Here is a 21,636-nt window from a genome sequence, read left to right as displayed (position 1 = left end):
CACTAGTGTTTTCAATAGGAATGGGTATTGTAATCCCTCATTTTTAAGTTAATAACTTGAACCCCATAAAAACTGAGTTGTTCTATGATCCCACAGTATTCTGTGGTCTCTCAAGTTATAAGTAGCAACTTTATTATTTGAAGATAGGCCCTTGCCTTTAGATGAAGTAGTCTTTCTACTCTACCAGTAATATTGTCTCAGTCCAATGTTAGACATTTTCTAGCTATATGACAGTGGCCAAATCAATCTTTTTGGGCTTCAAATCCTCATCTGTAAAATGAAATTGTAGCTATAAGAATGAAGGGAAAGTTTCTTAAGATAAGCAAAACCTGACAATTGTTGGTGAAAAGTAAAACAATAGATTGGCAAATTCTCTATTCACCCTAGCACTGGTTCCTTCTTCTAATCTGGATTCTTCTAACCTAGTGGCTCATATTTTAAATTCTGATATATAAAGTATCATGGTTCATGATCTTGTTTCTGATCACTGTTTGGCTTTCTTTTAGATAAAAGCCACTATTAAGACTCACAAAATTTCTTTCCATATTTCTCTCTTTTCATTTTTGGGGAATAATGGCATCACAGTTTAAAATTTGAGTCTAAAAATTGAGAGAAAGTTCAGAAGTCATGTACACTAATCTCTTCCTGAAAAGAATTCTCACTACATAGCTAATAAATGATTATCTAGCCTCTGGTTGAAGGCCTCCAAGAAGAGGAAACATGCTACCTCACAAGATAGCTCATTTTATCATCTTTGGATGGTTTTAATTGTGAATTTTCCTTTATGTTCATAAAAGCTGAATTGTTTGAAATGTGAATTTTTTTAAAATTATGCAGAAAAGTTGATGTGCTTTTTTTAACATATTTCTTCACTAGAAGGCCAGCCTCATTTTTAAAAATCTTACAAAATTTCAGAAAAGCTATTAATTTGAAGCAAAATTGCACTTTGGATCAAATGATAAAAACAGAAGAATCCATTTTTTTTAAACAGCCAGAAGTTTGCTAAAAGTAGGTCAGTGGCTTGAGTTATTTGACTGGAGCTCATAGACTAGAGTAGTTCTAGCAAAAGTCATCATTCTTTGGCCCTGTCAAAATGTCACTGCACTATAAAATCACAAATTGGAAACTGGTGGGTGGAATAAAAGATGGTGCTTCATGCCCTTGTCTGAAACGAGGTGGTTTTTTGCCCACATAGTTGGATAGGTTTCATTTCCCCTCAGGGATGTTTTCACCAGAGCTGGAGAGTTGTTTTCCAGACGCATAAGCCCAGTGACATGTCCTTGATTAATGTTGGATTGCTTCCTTCTAGCTGCCATGTTCCTGCTATGTGCAGTAAAAGTCCCAGAGGCTGTATCTGACATGCTTATGTCAGAGTTCCATCACCCAGAGACTGTGCAACGGCTCAATGCCATCCTCAAGTTCCACACGCTCTGGAGATTCCGCTACCAGGTATGGCCTCGGATGGAGGAAGGAGCTCAGCAGATTTTTAAGGTGAGGATGGGTCAGTTATAGAACATCCCTAAACTCTAAACTTTAAACTTTCATTTTCAAACCCACCCAATATAACCTGGAAGGAAACTTCTATAAAATCATTCCAAGTTCTTTTAATAATATTATTGCAAACATTTTGGTGAAATCATTTCAAATTTATTTTTATTTTTTTAATTCCATTTTTAAAAAATGGTAGGTCGTTTGCTAAAGCTAGTTAAGTGGAGTAATTTTTAATTTTTGTTTTCAGTTACAAATTCTTTAATTTTTACTTTCAGTTACAAATTCTCTCCCTCCTTCCATCCCTTCCCTTATTCATTAAGAAACAAGAAATACCCATTATATATATGAAGTCATACAAAACATTTAATGGAATAATTCTTAAGAATTTAAACTTTCTGATGCTTGCTAATCTAAAATAGTGGGCTATAAATTGAGCTTTACTAAATAAGGCTTTTTCATTAATAATAACAATATTTATATAGCACTTTAAAGATTGCAAAACACCTTCTTATATATTATCTCATAATGTCTTCCCAGTAATCCAACAATTATTTATTCCATTTTGTATTCACAATTTACATTATATGGTTAGGTGATTTGTCAATAGTACTATAGCTAGTACCACAGTAGATCTTCCTCATTCCAGGTCCATGATGTTTTCTGTCATACCACAGTGCCTATCATTAGTATCTCAATAGTCATTTTACAGTTGTAATTACAGTTTTCCATTACAAAGAGCCAGAAGGTTATAATCCCTCTGTGATACTCAGTTATAGCCAAAATTATCTCCTTGTGTCCTAGTAAGGAGAATGAAATTAATTTCATCTGGACAAATGTCTTTTTATATCAGAAACCATAGCCCTGTATAACATGGCTGTAAATTCTGAGCTATATAGTAAATTTTCAAAAGCTTTTAAACTGTTAAATATTAAAATTGTACTAAGATTTTTAGGACATTCATTATATGATGTGGGTGTAATATATATATACACACACACACACACACACATATATGTATGTATATATGTGTGTATATGTGTGTATAAATATATATTTATGTCCTGAAACATATATGACATTAGGGGAAAAGTGATTTAGTGGGAGAAAGCACTAGCAACTAAAGGAATCAGAAAGGACTTGTTATAAAACAGGGGTGAGGGATGTCTGCAGGCCATTTAAAGCCTACAAAATCATTTGGTCTGGCCCTGCAAAGGCAACCACAGAAATAATGAGCTGAAAGTCAGGTACAACCACCTCCCACTGTTTGAGTTTTTAAGCTGATAATTTTGAATAACCTATAGATGATGTTTTAAATATCCAAATAATCCTTAGCAGAAAAATGTTCCCCATCCCTGTTATAAAAGGTAGAAGAGCTTCTTAAAGAATAGCTGATCCTTGAAGAAAACTAGGAACACTGAGAAACAAAAGTGAGGCAAGAATACATTTTAGACATGGAAGACAGCTCACAGCAAAGGTGGAGATGGCATGCTGAATGTGAAAAAATAGCAAGATGATCAGTTTGGGTATAAATGGAGGAGAGTGATGTGTACTGGAAAAGGTAGGATGGGCTTGTGAAGGGCTTTAGGTGCCAAAGAGATGAATTGATATTTGATCCCAGAGAGCTAATGGAATTTATTGAGTTTAGGTAGGGATATGGTCGGAAATATGCTTTATGAAAATTAATATGACAGAAGAAAGAAAGGAGAGTTGTATATGTAGATATGGATAACTGATCTGCAAATTTACAGGGCTTTTCTAAAATGGGGTTGTATTTTAAATGCTGTGTTGATGGAGCCTTCCAGGGCTCTGAACAAGAAATAAAGCATCTGAGAGTTAGAAAGGACCTAAGTTAGAGGTCATTTGGTCAGTGGCAATATGATGCAGTAAGTATAACAATGGATTTGGAGTCAGAAAACCTGAGCATGAGTTTCAAATTCATACTTTTCATGACCTTAAGCAAAGATTATTATTTTTAACCTGTTTTTTTCTTCTATGAAGTAGGGATGATGTTGATTCTATCTATCTCAAAGGGGAAGGGAGGATAAAATGAGATTAAGGACGAAAAATATACATATTTTTATTACATATGTAATATTGTAAACTATAAAAATGTATGCATAGTCCAACAACTTTATATTTGTAGGAGGCAACTAGGTTCCAGGGAACATAAATGTCTTATCTAAAATCATAGAGCAGGTTGACAGAGTTGGCGCTTGATACCTTTCCTAAGTCCAGTGATGCTGTGTAAATATATTTTTTGTTATCAGAATCCTGAAGAAGCTTGGGAACTACTACCAGAGCCTCACTACCATTTGGGATCCTTAGAAGCAGCCATTAAAACATTATCTCTTCCTACAATCTTTTCTCTTTCTACTTGAGAATCTCTTTATTTCCTTACAGATTCCTCCTCCTAGCATAAATTTCACACTGCCCTCACCAGTACTGGGAATGCCTTCTGTCCCCATGTTTGACCCCCCATGGGTACCACAATGTAGTGGGAGTGTGCAGGACCCAATTAATGAAGATCAGTCGGTAAGTGACACATAAATTAGTTTTAGAGAGACTTTAAGAAATGTCTTTTTAAATTTTCAATATGATGTCTGGCTCGATTTCCTAATGCAAAGTTGATTGTTCTATGGTTGTGCTGGAATATTCTTCCTCATCTCTACATCCTAACTTCCCTGTTTGAAAGTTAAACAGTTTGTTTTCTTGTTGATTTCCCCATTAGATTGTGAGCTCCTTGAGGACAAGGACTATTAATTTTCGTTCTATCCCCAGTGCTTAGCATAGTGCCTAACACATAGTAAGTACTTAATAAATGTTTATTAATTGACTGACTCATGCCCCAGACTATTCTCTAAGAATCTAGGTCACAGAGAAAGTGATGTTGTGCATTAATACAGGGAATATGTTTTTGTTCATTAGGAGTTTAGTCTATAACAATGAAATCATAGGTCCAATAAAAAAGGAAAAAATATCATCAGAGACTGTCATACAATAGCATTGTGCCTCTTGTCAAGAGAACTCTTTCTTCCTATAATAAGATTTCAAGGGTTGTTAAAAATAAATTCTCTTTAAAAGACTATCGATCAAAAATTATTTATTAAGCTCTTACAATATGCTATGCACTGTTTCTAAATGCTAAAAATATAATGGCAAGAAAATCCCCTCCCGAAAAAAAATCCCTGCCCTCAAGGAGCTCACATTCTAATGAAGATAACATTCTTAAATAGACATCTACAAGATATATACAAAAAAATGGAGGGTAATCTCCAAGGGAAAAAATTAATAAAGAAGGTAAGATTTGAGCTAAATCTTGAAGGTAATCAAAGACATAATTGCCCTTAATTTAAAATAGGGTAGATACTGTCAAAAAATCACAAGCATTCCTAAAGAGCTCTTCTGGAAAAAATACTGGATAGAGTTAGAAGACTTGGTTCAAATCCAGGCTAAATTACCTACTGGTAAGCTTTGTGACTCTGGTCTTAATTCTGGTCCCTCAGTTTCCTCCTTTGTAAAATGTGAGAATATTGTATTAAATGACTGTTAAAAGTTACATTGAGCTCTGAAATCTTATGATACCAAGTGAAACAGATTTAGTTATATAAAACCTAGGAATGTACTTAAAAGAAAAATGTGGGATAACTGAAGTCATCACTTTGAACTCTCTCAAGCATGGCTATTTTTGTTTATGTAGTTCATTTGGACTTGATGCCTACCATTCATTCCTTTGTATAAAACTGTGATCTAGTATTTTTTTCCTTTGTTTTTTCTGTTTTCAAACATATTATTCATTGATGTAAGGAACTCTAATTAAGGAAACTATCTCCCAGTACAGATTGGCAATTGTTCTTTAATTTATAGTCTTAGAAAACTGTATAGGGTATTGAGAATTTAAATGGCTTACTGTGGGTTATATAGTATATGTAAGACACAAGGCTAAAACCCTTATCTTTCTGATTCCAGATGTGCTATTTATCTACCTTTCAAGACTTATATCAGTAGCTTTAACATAAATTTGTTTCTGTTTTCATTTACCCTCAGAAATCTTTTTCTGCCCGAGCCGTATCACGGTCCCATCAGAGAGCAGAGCATATCCTCAAGAATTTACAGCAAGAGGAAGAAAAAAAGCGACTTGGTCGAGAAGCCAGCCTCATTACTGCTATTCCAATCACCCAAGAGGCTTGTTATGAGCCCACTTGCACTCCCAACTCAGAGCAGGAAGAAGAAGGTGCGTTTTAGTTTCTGTTAGAAGTGCAAGCAAGACTATGAGAAGAGATAGTGATTCATGGGATGGAAAAGCCTTGATTAAAAATGTTCACCATTTCAGACCACTTAGATGAAGGAGAAAGCTAAAGAATCAAATCTTCCATTCTACTTTCTCATATATCACTATTTCAAGGGAAATAGAAGAAATTTTAAGAACACAATAGTTCTATTTTAAACAAAATATACTATCCATGATGAAGAAATCAATCAATTAAGTAAAATTTTCAAATCCTCCAAGGAGCAATGGAAAGCATATGCTATTGTTTGATGGAAACATTGTAGAGCTAGTCTTAGTTAACTCATTCAATGGTACTCTTATGATAATATACCAAGTTATGTGAACAATGCAGAGTATTTGTAAACCCAGAAAGGATAACTGCTGTACACATGAAGCAAACAGAGCTTAGAGAATTCCTAGTGAAGAAGAGTGTCCTTGAATTTGGGAGTTTGAGTCCCTACAAGCGCAATTATGTAAGACATCTTGGAATAACATTTAGGGAACAGTCTGGGGAACAGTCTGGCAAACAGCTCCAAAGAAACAATTTCCAAATTACTCTTAAGATCAGTAATATTGCACAGAGTTCTTGTCTTTCAGTGGGATGGATCAATGTGCTTATATGTGCATCTGTGCACATTTTCCCAAAAGCACAAACTGAGTCAACTTGTATTATGAAAAGAAAAGATACTATGAAAACAACAATCCTCATTACTATAATGTTAATGTTATTGGAAAACCAAATTTTACATTCTCTGGTTTCTCTGTCAGTAGAAGAAGTCACTAACCTGGCATCCCGACGTCTTTCTGTCAGTCCATCCTGCACATCAAGTACTTCCCATAGAAATTATTCCTTTCGCCGTGGCTCTGTTTGGTCAGTGCGATCAGCTGTCAGTGCAGAAGGTGAGCCTATTGGAAATATATCTTATATTTTACTATTCTTCACAAAAATCATGGATTAAATATTTCTCCTTCACTTCTCTTTATTGTATTTTCATAGTTAAAGAACATTTTTTGACACTTAGCAATCTAGAAATAATAAAATACAAGGATTTTTCATTAAAACTGACAATCACCCTATACAAATGGAGCCATTTTATTTTTTTTAATATTATTACAAGGCTCAATACTTCTACTACAGTGAGTGCCCACTTTTGTTGTGGGCAATTAATTATCTTACTACCATGCCAAATTTTGATGGATAGGATTTGCTCTGGTATTCTGCTTTGAGATTGTTTTATTTTTTTAAGCCAAAGTTAGTAACATTTCTATTATGATAGAGGTCGATAGAATTTGTATAGCTTTTATATCCCATGAATGGAAAACTAAATAATGGTCTATATTTATGGATTCTGAGCTACAGTAAAATGACAACTGATTTGTAATGTGGTCACTAGAAACTAAGCAGAGCTTCTGTACCTGGGCACTTTACTCAACCAGATAATACTACACAGATTTTAGTGGGTAACTACACATCTCTGATTTCTCAGGCCACACAAGGCAGAATTATGAACCTCAAAAAATAAACACATGGTTGTTATTAATTTTGAAGCTATGAGAAATTTTTTTTGGATCCCATTCTCTTCAAGCCACTGCTATGAACTGGCTTCTGCTCACTTAGGAGTGTTTCTGAAATTATTTTTTTCATGCATCCCTGTTTTAATGTCTCTGAAAGAGAGTTCTTACTCCTAAGTAGTGTGTTAATTTTTCTTCTTCATAAATCTTTAAAACAAGAAAATTGTTATAATCAATGTTCTTTAAGCTATCATAGAATTACACTGCTTAAAACAATTAGCAATATTTTAGATTTCTTAGTTGAACTTTCATAATAAAATAGTGCTTAGGCAGATGTGTGTGTGTGTGTGTGTGTGTGTGGAGAGAGAGAGAGAGAAAGAGAGAGAGAGATTTAGATATATAGACAGATATGGTTATAGATATATAGATATATGTATATATAGATTGTTAACCATTCCAGAATCTATTTTTAACCCAGAGCAGAGCAAAGCAATCCAGAAACAAGAGTCAGGAATCAAACAGAAGTTTAATTTCAAAATAAGGAAAATGCCTTGCAAACAAGGATACAAGTGCTGGAGCCCTAAAGAGGAGGGAGAAGGCAGAGAGGAGGAGGCAAGGAGATGATTTGTGCAGTGAGCTGTAGCCCTGGCAATGAAGGGTAACAGTAATAAATTTGATTCATAGCAAAGTTTCATGATTAGAAACTAGATTTTGCTGTGGCTGAGATGAAATGCCAAGTTCACAGCATAGCTTGCTTGCTGAGCCTTAGTTCTGGAAATCAGAGTGTCTCCTAATATCTTAACAGGATAGACATAGATATGGCTACAGTTAAAACTATAAATATATATACTGTGTATTTGTTGTATCTGTATTTGTGTATGTAATGTCTCTTTTTCCATCATTCAGATGAAGAACACACTACAGAGCACACCCCCAATCACCATGTGCCACAGCCTCCTCAGGCAGTATTTCCAGCATGCATCTGTGCTGCAGTACTGCCCATTGTTCATTTGATGGAAGATGGAGAGGTTCGGGAAGATGGTGTAGCAGGTACAATTTGGAAAATTATATTACTATGATGCTTGAAAAATATGTCAAGAATTCATCACATTTTCATTCTTCCTTGCAAAAATCATTTCTATTTTTCCTTTAGAGCTTGCTTTTGATTTCATGTGCAGCTCTTCAGCAGAAAAGAGATTATTCTGACCTTCAGCCAGATACTCAATAATCATTGAGTAAATATTTACCAAGTAAATACTTGCAGAGTGCTTCTTTGCTAAAGAAAGGCAAAAATATTTCCTCAAGCTACTTACATTGTAACTGAGGAGATGAAATATAATTATTTAGGAACATACATAATACATACAAAATAGATGGAAGATAATCTCAGAGAGGAAGGAAGTAGCAACTCACAGGACCAGGAAAGACTTCCTATAGAAGGGGTAATTTGAGTGAATCTTGAAGGGAGCCAAGTAAATCAAAAGGTCAAGATAAGGAGGAAGCAAACCTACGCCTTTGCATGTATGGCCATGAAGATGAGGGGTTGTGAAAGGTTGGGTTCCAAGAACAGCAAAGAAGCCATTGTAGTTGAATTGTAGAACATCTGAAAGTGAGAAAAGTATAATAGGATGAAAAAAGTAAGAAGGGATCAGCTTATAAAGAACTTTCATTGCCAGGCAGGGAACTTTATAGTTGATTTTAGAGTAAAAGGGAGCCACAGGTGTTTAGTTATTTGGGGGGTAGGGAAGCTAGATGTTTTAGTCAGATCTGACTAAAGCATTAGTCAGATGCTTTAGAAAATCACTTTTGTAGCTGAGTGGAAACTAGATCCAATTGAGGAAAAACTTGAGTCAGGGAAGTGAAGTAAAAAGCTATTGCAAATTTCTAGGCAAGAGGTAATGAGAGCATAAACTAGGCTGATGATTTTATGAATGAAGGGAATGTGATAGATAAAGAAATGACAAAACTTGGATAAGTGAGGTGAATGAGAGTGAAAAAGTAAAAGATGATGGCAAGGTTATGATCCAGAGTGACAATAATAGAAAACTTAGAAGAGATAAAAATGACCTATGGACTCTAACAGCTTTGAAAGTCAATCATAAAGAGACTTGAGTTTCCCATCATAAATTAAGGTAATACCCCTAGCCTTGGCTCCACCATCAGCATAATGTGTTTGTTGAGCTGTTGTCCCAGGGCAATGTAGATATGGATTTGTACTGATTCATCCTGAATTCTCAATCTCATGTTCCTCTGGAATATTTGTGACTGGGCTGGTTAGAGTTAGAAGTCATGTTTACATTTGTCTAGATCTCTTTTTACTTAATCATACTGCTTTTTCCCAATTTTTTTTTCATTTTCATTTATTAAAGTTATTTCCTAACATAAATGTATTCATTTGATTTGTTAATAATTTTCCAAAATGAGAGTACTTAATTCATATAGTGTTTTAATATTTGCAAAGTGCAAAATGCAATTTATCTTGTTTTTCCCTCACAACCAGCCTAGATTCTACTGATATTATTATTCCTATTTTACATTTAAGGAAACCAAGACTCAGTAAAGTTAAATGACTTGCCTCAATCACACAACTAATAAGGGTTAAAGGTTTAACAGAAGCCTGGTCTCCTTCACTCAGAATCTAATATTCACTCCACTCTACTACAATACCTCCATGACACATTTAATGAAAATCTATAAAACATGTGTTTTTGAATATTTTACATGCAAAAGAAATAACCCATACCTCACAAAAGCAGTCATGCAGTCTATTACCTACATTCTCCATGCAGAATATGCATATCTACTTAATGAGGTGTAACTATTCTGTAGAGCTTTTCAAAGGCAAAAAGAAATTGGCATGATGTCTTAGAAAATGTTCAGTATTTATAATTTTAACAAGCAATCTCCAGATTTCTCCCTTAGATAATACTCTTTTTCTTTAAAAGTGAGTGCAGTAGCCCAGCAGGTCCTGTGGAATTGTCTAATTGAAGATCCTTCAACAGTCCTTCGACATTTCTTAGAAAAACTCACCATAAGCAACAGACAGGTAAATTAATTACTTACAATTTTTATAGAAAAGGAAATTGGAATACTTTTACTAAGCTAAGTTCACAAGTGATATTAATATAAGCTGGGGTTCACCTCAACAAACTACATTGAAAGTTATATCACATCATTATACACTTCGACAACGATATTGTATGAGGACATATTTTGATGGAAGGGGATTTCTTTGACAAAGAGACCTGAGTTTCAATTGATAAATGACGGACAAAAGCAGCTACACCCAAAGAAAGAACACTGGGAAACGAATGTGAACTATCTGCATTTTTGTTTTTCTTCCCAGGTTATTTATACCTTCTGAATCCAATTCTCCCTATGCAACAAGAGAACTGTTCGGTTCTGCAAACATATATTGTATCTAGGATATACTGCAACATATCCAATATATAAAGGACTGCTTGCCATCTAGGGGAGGGGGTGGAGGGAGGGAGGGAAAAAAAATTGGAACAGAAACGAGTGTCAATATAAAGTAATTATTAAATAAAAATTAAAAAAAAAAAAAGAAAGTTATATCACCACTTATGGTACTATTGGGATTGTTATTTACTCTAAACAAAAACCAGCCCCATAAATCTAAGTACCTAATGATATTTTTATTCTACACCAAGCCAAATGGCACACAAATTCAGAGCAAAAGGCATTTATTTAAATGGTATATCAATGTAAAGAACAAGAAAAAAAAATCCCAAGAAAAGGAAGATAATCTCTCACTAGCTTCCCTAGTGACAATGGGAGAGGAAATGTTCTTTACATAACTCATACTCCCAGGGTTGCATCCAAGCTAGAATACTTTTTGTGATTCTATCAGTTCAGTCTCTTAGCAATCCCAGGACATCTCCCTTCTGACAAGAAGGCTTCACCAATACTCTACTCTGACTCAGATGCTCCTCAGAGCTGCTACTGACATTAATTGCTATAATGGTTCTCAAAGTATGGTCCAGGGATCCGTAAAAAAATCTATATGTATGACAATATGTTTTCATTTTTAATATAACTATTGATAAATGTAACCTACATAAATAAAACTTCCTGGGGGGAGGAGCTTTTTAAGAGTAATTTTTAAGAGTAAAGGAGTCCTGAGAACAAAAAGCTTGAGAATCACTGACCTAGATGTTCATCTCTATTTAGTTGCTGCTGACCTCTATTGCCAGGCTTTGTATTCCTCACTGAGCTGTTGCTGTCATCTGCTGCTAGGCTGCTGTGTCTTCCTCAAAGGAAGTGCAATAACTCTTTTGAGGTGCATATATCTCCTCCAAGATTCTGTCTTTCATCAACTTCTATCTATACACTCTCACTCTTGCTGAGAGTGGCTTCAATTATTGCCTTTTTGCAAGAAATGCCCAAATCTATCTAAAACCTCTTCTCGAAGCTCTGGGTCCATAGTTTCAAATAATTGCTAGAGAGCTAGATAGGGTAGGCTAGATTTTTCCTCAGCACTTTAAATTCGACATGTCAAAAAATAAATTGCTAATCTTTTCTTACCCCCTAGAACTTGCCCTTCCACCTAACTGCTTTTTCTATTGATGGTCATATGAGTCATAACAATCATAAAGCACCACCAGAAAAATATTAATTTGTATTCTAAATGGTTTTAATCTTAGGCACATTTATTAAAATAGTTTTGAGAATTTCCAATACACCTGCTTTGTATAATCTATTGTAAATCTCAATTCAATTCAACCAACATTTATTAAGTAACTAGTCTATGCAGGACACTTGCTGAGCTTTGGGGGATTCAAAGATAACAATAAAAAAAAATTTTTTTTCAAGTCTACAAAGCATTTTCCTCTCAACAACCCCATGAGATAAGCAATGAAAGATAGTCTTCTTAGCAATGGGGTTCAACATTACTGATAAGAAGTTGTTTGTTCTTTGATGGGCTGCAATAATGGTGCCTAGATGAATGCATTTGGTTTCTGAAAGCACTGTGTATCAATGGGCTCATATCTTTATGTAACCTTTAATGAATATGATTTTCTATTTGGCCATGAAAAAACAAAGTCAGGTTTATAGAATTAACTCAAATGAGTAGAAGAAGTGTGTCTTAATTATGGTAGTAAATTAACTAGACTACATTTTATTGTTCTAGTCCAATTTGTGGCAAAAATAGTCTCATTTAATTTTTATGTATTAAAATAAATAATCTACTTATCTCTGGTTGCTAAGATAAATTAGTCCCTAGAAAAAGAATCAATTATGTAGAAGACCTAACATTATTTCATGACTGTCTATAGTAGAGGTAGTACTATTATAGCATTGGATTCAGGAGACCCACTTCTGATACTAGCTATATACAATTGGACAAATCCTTAATTTCTCAGTTTCAGTTTACTCACCTATAAAATGAGTGTTATATTTTTCCTACTGATATCAAGGAATGTTTATGAAAGCACACGATGCAAATGTGAGTATTGTGAGTATTATTTTTTGAGAATTCATTAGATGAAAATAAAATTTTAACATAGGCCAAAAGTAAGAAAAATTTTCCATTGAATTCTTCATAGAATTAAGTTCTTAAAACTTGGTAGCTGAAAAAAAGATAGTAAACAATTTTCTGTCTTTCAGGATGAATTAATGTATATGTTGAGAAAACTTCTCCTGAATATTGGAGACTTTCCAGCTCAGACATCACATATCCTGTTTAACTACCTGGTGAGTTCCTTCAGTAAAATAATATGGGAATGCCCATTTTCCACTAGGAAGCAGCAACATTTGGGTGCAGTAAAGAAATATGTACTTCCACTATTCAGCATCAATACAGTGGCTTACTTTGGCTTCTGTAATTTTTTTTTTGTTTGGGAAAATTCATGAATTGATTTTGAAAATATAAATTACATGGAAATTTACAATATTTCACATTGTTACTCATTTTTTCATTAGTAAGTGGAAGGAATGGGTCATAAGAAAGTGAACAATGACTTCTGGTAACAAAGGTAGAGGTATTATCAGCATTTTACAATTAGGAATATTCTTAGTAGCTAAGGCGCATTACATATATTACTTTACTTTGTAAACAAAGAAAGGAAGTATAGCCTTACAATAGGAACTTGGGTCAAGCAGCAGGAAGTGGGCCCTCAAATCAACTTTATAATTTGTGATATGAAAATAATGCCTAAAGTAATTGAAGATCTCCTTTTGTAATTCATTTGACTTGAAAGATAAATAATAAAGAGAGATCATCAGACAGAGTTGGATACCAAATGCAGGTATGACCTTGGATAATTGCAGTGGTGATAATCTTTACACCCCTATGGTGAGAAAAGCAATTTGGAAACTTTAAATAACATAGAAATGTGTGATATTTTGATGACAATGTTAAATAAATGTTATTTTTATAGATCCTATCCTCCTCTATCACCAACAACCCTCCATAGTCTAGTTGCTATGTTCTCACTACTGAAAACAACAACTCCATTTTTAGTTGCTGTATGAACTTGGGCAAGTGGGTTTTCTCATTCCTATAAAGTGAAGTTATGGGACTGGATGATCTCTAAGGTTATAAAACCTATAGAAAAAAATGGAAGTAATTAGTATGGGGAAACTCGAGAGACAAGGCTGGTGTTCTTTGGGGAATAAAAGAAACTGCTACTATCCTTTTTCCCCCATCATTTTCTCCCAATCTTGTCAGAGGGTAAGAAATAATTTGGGGATAGGAAAAACAGAAGTAGACATTAGGAGCCACTCTTTGACTCCATCAATTAGAATTGCTCCAAGGATAGGCAGATAGACACAATCTGAAATGCAAGTCAATTTAACAAGAATTTATTAAACACCCACTGTGTTGATGGTATCTAAGGCAAATATGATACACAAAATATATATCAGCAGAATTTTAAATAATCTTGATGTGATGTGAAAATAGGAGGTTCTACTCTTGACTGAATGATTTTCTCTTTCATTGTTACATCGAAAAGTATTGCTTGGTTTTAGGATGAGTTTCCCAGTTATCAAATCCCTAGAGTACCATCATGCAATCTTCTAGATGAAGTCTTCAAACAGTTTGAAAGATGCATAAATAGAGAGTTGTTTTATTTTGAAGGGCTGAAGAAATTTTAACATAATCTGTAGTCAATCAGCTAATAGATCTAGCTTCTATGGGCATAAATTTTCAGCTCAAGATTTTGGTTTTCCTGGTATTGTTTTTACCAATGAGATCATAATTAATAGAAAGTGGAGGAAAATCAGAGACTCATGGCTTGGATGGATACAGACTTGTATAATTTTTTAAACCATAATCACAATCATTACGTGTGGTTGGGGGACTACCCACACCCATGAAGCCATTTGATAGTTTCCAGAAGATCCATCATGATCACATAAACTCTTTGTATTCTATGTTTTCCAGGTAGGATTAATCATGTATTTTGTACGCACACCCTGTGAATGGGGAATGGATGCCATTTCTGCCACTTTGACTTTCCTTTGGGAAGTAGTAGGGTATGTGGAAGGTCTCTTCTTCAAAGACCTCAAGCAGACAATGAAAAAGGAGCAGTGTGAAGTAAAGCTCTTGGTCACAGCCTCCATGCCAGGTAAGCCAATCAGTCAATTAATTAATTAATTGATTGATTAATTAACACCTATTAAACACCAAGTATTTTTCAGGCAACTGGGAATATATAGAGGCAAAAAAACAGTGCCTGCCTTCAGCTTGCACTCTAATAAGGGAGACAACATGCAAACAAATATCATGTTGCATTAATTGATATATGTATGTTTATATATGTATAAATGTGTATATGTAAATATATGTATATATTTAAGACTACATCAAATCTATTTAAAGAACAGTTTCATTAACCATAAAATTGGAAACTCAGAGAGCTCCTTTCATGCAAAACCAATCTGAGTCCTATCCTTTTGGAATCCAGTGCATTGAAGAATTCTTGTTTAATATAGTCTGAGAATAAAATGATGTCTTAAAAATCAGCAGTTGCCAGATTAAAATGGAGATGTGAAAACTAAGATCCATGTGAATCAGTCCTTGAGTACTTTCCAATTTTGTATATTTAAAAGGTCTATCACAGGGTGGCCTGATGAATTTGAATGGTTTTCTGATTGAAATTTTGACATTAAAGGAGTAAAGTATAGTAGTCATGGCAGGGGTCCCACAGAATTGTAGTCTCCACAAGTAACTGCTCAATGAAAAAAGGATAGATTAATAACCTTAAAAAAAGAAACAAAATAGAGTGAGAAGAATGATCTAAGCTCTAGAATTTTAAAATATCATGAATGACTTAGTTTTCTGAAGTATTCTACAAAATTTTTATAATAATATAGTGATTATGAGATCCTGTATAAATTGGAGTAGAGAAATAAAATATCTTTCTAATATTCTGCGTATTAATCAGTGAAAAGAATCAGTTAAATTAGTATAAATTGCAAAGTAATCTCTAGTTATTGACACTACTTAGTTTTTAACATATCTCAAAATTAAATCAAGTTTATTTATGGAAAAATTAAACACATCAGCAATTAGAAAGTGGAAATGCATGGGCATAACTTCATGAACCAAATAGAAGAGAATAAATCTATTTTGAATTGTATTTCAAGTTCTTGGTTGTTAGATGAGCTTAGGTCTGATTATTTTTTCAATTTCTTTATGCTCTTAGAGTTCTATATATGCTAAAGGATAGGTTGTTTGTCTCAAGAATTAACTTTAAAGTAAAGGGTAAGTACCAAAAATTACAATAGCTTTTCTCAATAACTGATTACTATTACTGACTAGAATTCTTTTGTTGACCTTATGCATATATATGGAAGAAATGTACCATTTCTGTTATGAAAGTGACAGCTTGTGAAAATTTTTCCCTAGGTACCAAGACTTTGGTCGTACATGGGCAGAATGAATGCGATATCCCAACCCAGTTACCTGTACATGAAGACACACAATTTGAAGCTCTTTTGAAGGTGGAAATGACTTATTGACAAAAGTGTATAATTTCCTCTTTATGTGGATGAATTATCTCAGTGAAAATCTATTTAAAATTCCTTGCTGTCTTTGCTACTTTTACACAAATCTCTAAATTCACTTGCTTTGGGAAGAAAGACTATAATGTTCTATGCACGTTGGTTTTCCTTACATATGACTTTTTGCTGATATTTAAATTTAAATTAAAATGTTACAACTCATACACACTCTTAAATACAAAAATATCTCAGCAACAGTACATCCAGAAATCAAAATATGAATACATAACCACTTGATTACAATAAGGTCATCAGATTAAATCCACTGAAATCAACATTTTCAAATGACTGTTATATGTGAGATTCTATTCAATATACAGAAAATACAAATACAGAAACATAAAAAGTACTGATCTCAATGAGTTTTTATCCTACTAAGAGGAAACATACAAATAACTAATTACTGTAGATATAGATATAGTAAGTATAATCATAGATGTTTAACACAGACTCTCCAACAAAATAACTGGCTCATAGACTGGGTTCAGATCTGGGGAATGATCCCAAAAGGGTCATTTTTCTGTCTTTGACTCATTGTCCCTATCTGGAGTTAATATAAGAAAAACTCAATTGGGGTATAAAATAGAATCCAAAAATGGCAAGGGATAGGTAACCCTCTTGGCTAAGGGGAAAATAAAGCTTATATATTTTACTTTGTTGGAGAATCATGAAGCCACCTTCAGTCCTTCATCCAAACAATTAACTATATCTAAACATAATAATGAATACTAAAATGTGCTAGCATTCAATAGAAGGAGACAGAAACCATTAAAAAAAACAGAGAGAAAAGCAGTGAGTACTCAACAGTGTGTAGAAAGATTGACACTCCTTTAGCTTCTATATTAAATCCCTTTACCATTCATGATTATGGTGAAGAAATGAATCCCCTAATTATACTCTCATATACTCATTATATTTAGTATACTATGTTTAGTGAATCAATTAACAAATATTTACTAATCACTTACTAAGTGATAGGCAATGCTAAACTGAAATAGTTCCAGCCCTTATGGATCTTACATAGGAGGAACATGACAATACCAGTCACTTAGCACTTAGAGGGACTGGGAAGGCATCCTACAAAAAATGTCACTTGAGCTATTTTAAAGGATGTCAGCTATAAGAGGCTAAAGTAAGAGGTAGAACATTCTTAGCCTAAGGGACAAACAATACTAAAACATAGAGATGGGAAATAGCTCATATATTTTAGAAAGATTTCAAGGCACTGCACTAAGCTTTTCAAGTGCTGGGCACTATGCTAAACTCCCCACAGAAATAATTTTTTTAAGAATTAACAGATCCTTTCTTTGGTACTCTAGTAAGAAATCACTCTCATAAAGCTCAGAATAAATTTTTAAAAAAAACAACATTATCTGAAACTGCTACCAGATACATCTTAATACCTAGTGGAAAGAATTAATAAACCCTTTTTTGATAGAAATCACTCACATAAAGCTCAGAATACATTCTTAATGTGCCTAAAATAATTTTTAAAAAATATTTGTAACTAAAAGAAATAAGCTTTAATTTCCTGGGAAAATATCTATTTGAAATAGTTCATTGCTATTTCATACAGGATAAATAACATGTTACCATATATAATTATCCTCAGCATATAGATTAATAGGTAAGAAAATGCCTAAAATTTTTTGTTGTTGTTCTAGGAGTGTCTAGAGTTTTTTAACATACCAGAAACTCAATCAACACACTACTTTCTCATGGATAAACGGTGGAACCTTATCCACTATAACAAGGTATGGATAGTTATTAAAAGGCTCCTATTTAAAGCTTCTCATATTTTTGTAACTCCTATTTACCTAAGGGATAAAAAAACCTGGACCAAATATTAACTTGTGTAAGTTTTTATTTCCTGTGAAATTCTTAATTCACTTTCTTAAACCATTAAACTTAAATGGTTCCAACTAGTGGCTGGGAGGAAAGCCACAGGGAGATGACTAACATATGAATGAAGTGGATATCCTCTTTGGAGAGAATCACTTAGTGAATTATCCACCTCTTTGGGTATTTCTGCTTTTAACATATTTCCTTAGTGACCTGGAAAAGTTGACCCAGGTTATTCTACCTGAGTTATTTTGGCTCATTTGGTACAAGAAAAATCCAAGAAACAGGAAGGCAAAGAAATGTGCTTTTTGTTTGCCTAACCTTCAGTTTCCCTTTCTCCTTAATATAAAAAAGTATAACCTTTTGAAACTTTTTATTTTTTCTTTTTATATGCTCCCATTACAGACCTATGTGCGTGACATTTATCCTTTCCGGAGGTCTGTATCACCTCAGCTGAATCTTGTACACATGCATCCAGAAAAAGGCCAAGAGCTTATTCAAAAACAGGTATTATGGTATTCTTCTATATTTTAAACATAAAATTTGTTACCTATTTTGATTTTTTATAGGAAGTTACATTAAGCATTTATATGTGTGTATATATATGTATGTTTGTACATATGGAATTACATATAAAGCATACACATGCATATAAATATATATATACATATATTATAGCTTTAAGGTACTTTAAAGTTATTTTAATTTGAATTTCTCTATTCCTGATTTAGATTATTTTCCAGATGGCTGGACCTTGAGTCAGAAAGATTAATAGCCCTAAGTTCAAATCTAGATTCAGATACTTACTAGCTATGTGACTTTAGGCAAGTCACTTAAACCTGAGTTTCCTCATCTATCAAATGACAAACCACTCCAGTATCTTTTCCAAGAAAAATCTAAATGAGATCACAAAGGCAAACACAACGGAAAAAAAAAACAAAAAACTGAACATGAAAACTGTGTGGTAATATCCTTTCACCATTTATCAATTGGAAAATGACCCTTATTCTTGTAAATTGAATCAGTTCCTTATATATCTTGGAAAAGAAACCTTTATCAGAGAAAGGCATTGCAGATCATTTTTCCATTTAATTGTTTTCCTTTTAATCTTACTTGCTGCATTGGGTTTTTTTATATGTGAAAATTTTTTAGTTTAATATAATTAAAATAATTCATTTTATCTTGTGTTAACTTCTTTAATCCTTGTTTTATAATGAACTCTTTTCCTGTCTTTATGTTCAAAGTATAATTTTATTTTTCTAATTTATTTATGATTTGACCTTTTAAATATATTAGGTATATATATATATATAAAAATAAATATATATATCATATTGAAAAGCACTAAAAGCAGCCCAATAAGGTTGGCTTTCAGTGATTTTTTTAAAATAGTCCCCTAACTGATCTGCAGTAGATCAACCATAAATAAAAAAAGAAAGAAAGAAAGACAGGATGGTGAACTGGAAAAGTAGCAATGGATTTGGAATATGCAAACCTTAATTTTAGTCCCATTCTTGCCACTGACAAGCTGTGTGATCTGGTCAAAAATCATTTCTTTTCTCTGGTTCTCAATTTCATCATCTATATTAAGCTTTTTCAGCTCTTGGAGTATATTTGCAGAGAAAAACATAGTAAACATAATTAATCCTAAATCAGACTTCATTTAGAAGCAAAATGTAATACTCTGATAATACAACCATTTTGTATGTCTAACAATGAACCAAAATTTATTTTAATAAAATTATTAAAATCAGATACTTAAGCATCAATACTATCTTGTTTTGATAGCTGGATTATATCATTAAATTATAAAACTCAAATTAAATCCCCTAGGTTTCATACTGATTTAGCATTAATAAAAGTTGTGTTCAAAATATTTTTAATTTTTTAAATCACTTTGGTCATCCTATGCATATAAATGACAAATTAGTTAAATCCAAGCCAGAGCATCAAATATAGGCTAACTTTAAGGGCGGTTTCGGTGAGACTTGCATGAAATTGTCACTCTCAAATTATTGTTGTCATTAATTTACATAATCTGTTTCTGAAAATGAAAAATAAAAGATCATCCATATATGTATGTGTATATTTAAGTATTGTTTTGTATCTTGTATCTGTTCTTTAAAAATACAAAAAAATTTCCAAGATTTTTAATCAGTAACTCTGGAAAAAAAATTTTTTAGTAAAACTGTCATTATAGTCCCTGTTTCCAATAGCAAAATGACAAGATCCAAAAGTCTTCACGATGAAAGCAAGGTTTTAAATAATTTTTTACCAGAAAAAGAAAGAGGAAAAAAAACCAAAATAACCAGAAGACTAAACTAAAAATAGGCTATTGTGGGGAGAAGGAAAAGTTGAAGAGAGAAGAGGGAGAGGAGAAAAGGAAAAGGGGGAAATCTCTCTCTTTATTTTTAAACCTAACCCAACGTGCCACTTTGATAAGTTGTCATGTTTGTTTCATGTCCTGATTTTGTTGAACTGTGTTTTTTCTTTCTCTTTTTGTATATTTTATTATAGAAGTTGGTTCTATGGGAAAGGGTGGTAAATAGGATGTTTCAAAATTGTTAGGGCAATTTAAGCTTTAATAGTTTAAATAGTTCTAATAACTCCATTTCCCTCAATTTATCTACTTTCTAAATTTGGATTGTAATAGCTTTTTTTCCCCACAAAGCACAAGTACATATAACTCTGAACAAGAAAAGCCAGTCCAATGCTATAGATCAACTAGGTGAAAAAGAAAAAAAGGCAGGGTGGTGAGACAAAGAAGGACCAAAGAACTTAAAATCAAGGGGCCTGAAGTTTAGTCCCAGCTAAAGTTTCAATAGCTTAAGACTTCACACAGATTTTTGGGACACTCTGTGTTAGAAAAAATACTAATAAAAAATTTTAATAACTCAAAATGGTATGTCAAAATTCTGCCATTTTTGATAATATGCTTTTTTAAAAACCTTCACTTTATACACATAAATCAATAAATTCTCAGCTTTTTCTGCTTGTTCCTCCAAAGTGAATTTCAAAAGATAAAGTTAAATCTGCAACCCAGGTCCTAAAAATAGGATGGATTGAGGAAGAGAAATAAAAGGGCCTCCGAATTATTTTCATTGTTGATATTGAGCCTGGAAACTCCATTTATAAAAAGAGCTACAGAGGAGTGAGATTCACTTTTTATTCTCTCAAAGACAATTGTATGAAACCTACATCATAAAAGTACTGAAATTTCAAAAAAAAAAAAAAAAGGGACAATGTTTTTATTTCTTATTCATGTTTCAGGTTGAGGAGAAATTTTTTAATGGGACAACAAATTGTTTAGCCATTCCTCAGTCAATGGATTTTAACTTTGTTTCTAATTATTTTCTATCCAAAAAGTACAATGATTTTTCCCCATTCAGTTGCTTCACAGGGAATTTTGTTAAGGAAAAGAGAACCCTAGTCCATGTTACATAAATTCAAAGTAAGAACCATACTTCTCCAAAGGCCACCAAAGTCTCTAAATG

General features: G+C 33.2%; 1 protein-coding gene across 1 annotated transcript in view; it reads left to right on the top strand.

Annotated features, from left to right (window-relative positions):
• UNC80 (unc-80 homolog, NALCN channel complex subunit) overlaps positions 1-21,636 on the top strand; it is a 228,787-nt gene that overhangs the window by 147,407 nt on the left and 59,744 nt on the right. The window contains exons 32-42 of the mRNA XM_051983635.1: positions 1,310-1,491; positions 3,892-4,023; positions 5,536-5,722; positions 6,530-6,658; positions 8,177-8,320; positions 10,216-10,316; positions 12,899-12,985; positions 14,679-14,862; positions 16,146-16,240; positions 17,965-18,054; positions 18,548-18,649. Coding sequence (XP_051839595.1) covers positions 1,310-1,491; positions 3,892-4,023; positions 5,536-5,722; positions 6,530-6,658; positions 8,177-8,320; positions 10,216-10,316; positions 12,899-12,985; positions 14,679-14,862; positions 16,146-16,240; positions 17,965-18,054; positions 18,548-18,649 — 1,433 coding nt within the window. The remainder of the gene's footprint in view (positions 1-1,309; positions 1,492-3,891; positions 4,024-5,535; positions 5,723-6,529; positions 6,659-8,176; positions 8,321-10,215; positions 10,317-12,898; positions 12,986-14,678; positions 14,863-16,145; positions 16,241-17,964; positions 18,055-18,547; positions 18,650-21,636) is intronic.

The sequence above is a fragment of the Antechinus flavipes genome, chromosome 3 (assembly GCF_016432865.1).
Source record: "Antechinus flavipes isolate AdamAnt ecotype Samford, QLD, Australia chromosome 3, AdamAnt_v2, whole genome shotgun sequence".
Taxonomy (NCBI): domain Eukaryota; kingdom Metazoa; phylum Chordata; class Mammalia; order Dasyuromorphia; family Dasyuridae; genus Antechinus; species Antechinus flavipes.
The sequence above is the reverse complement of the archived record's forward strand: the minus strand, read 5'-3'. Positions and strand labels throughout refer to the sequence as shown.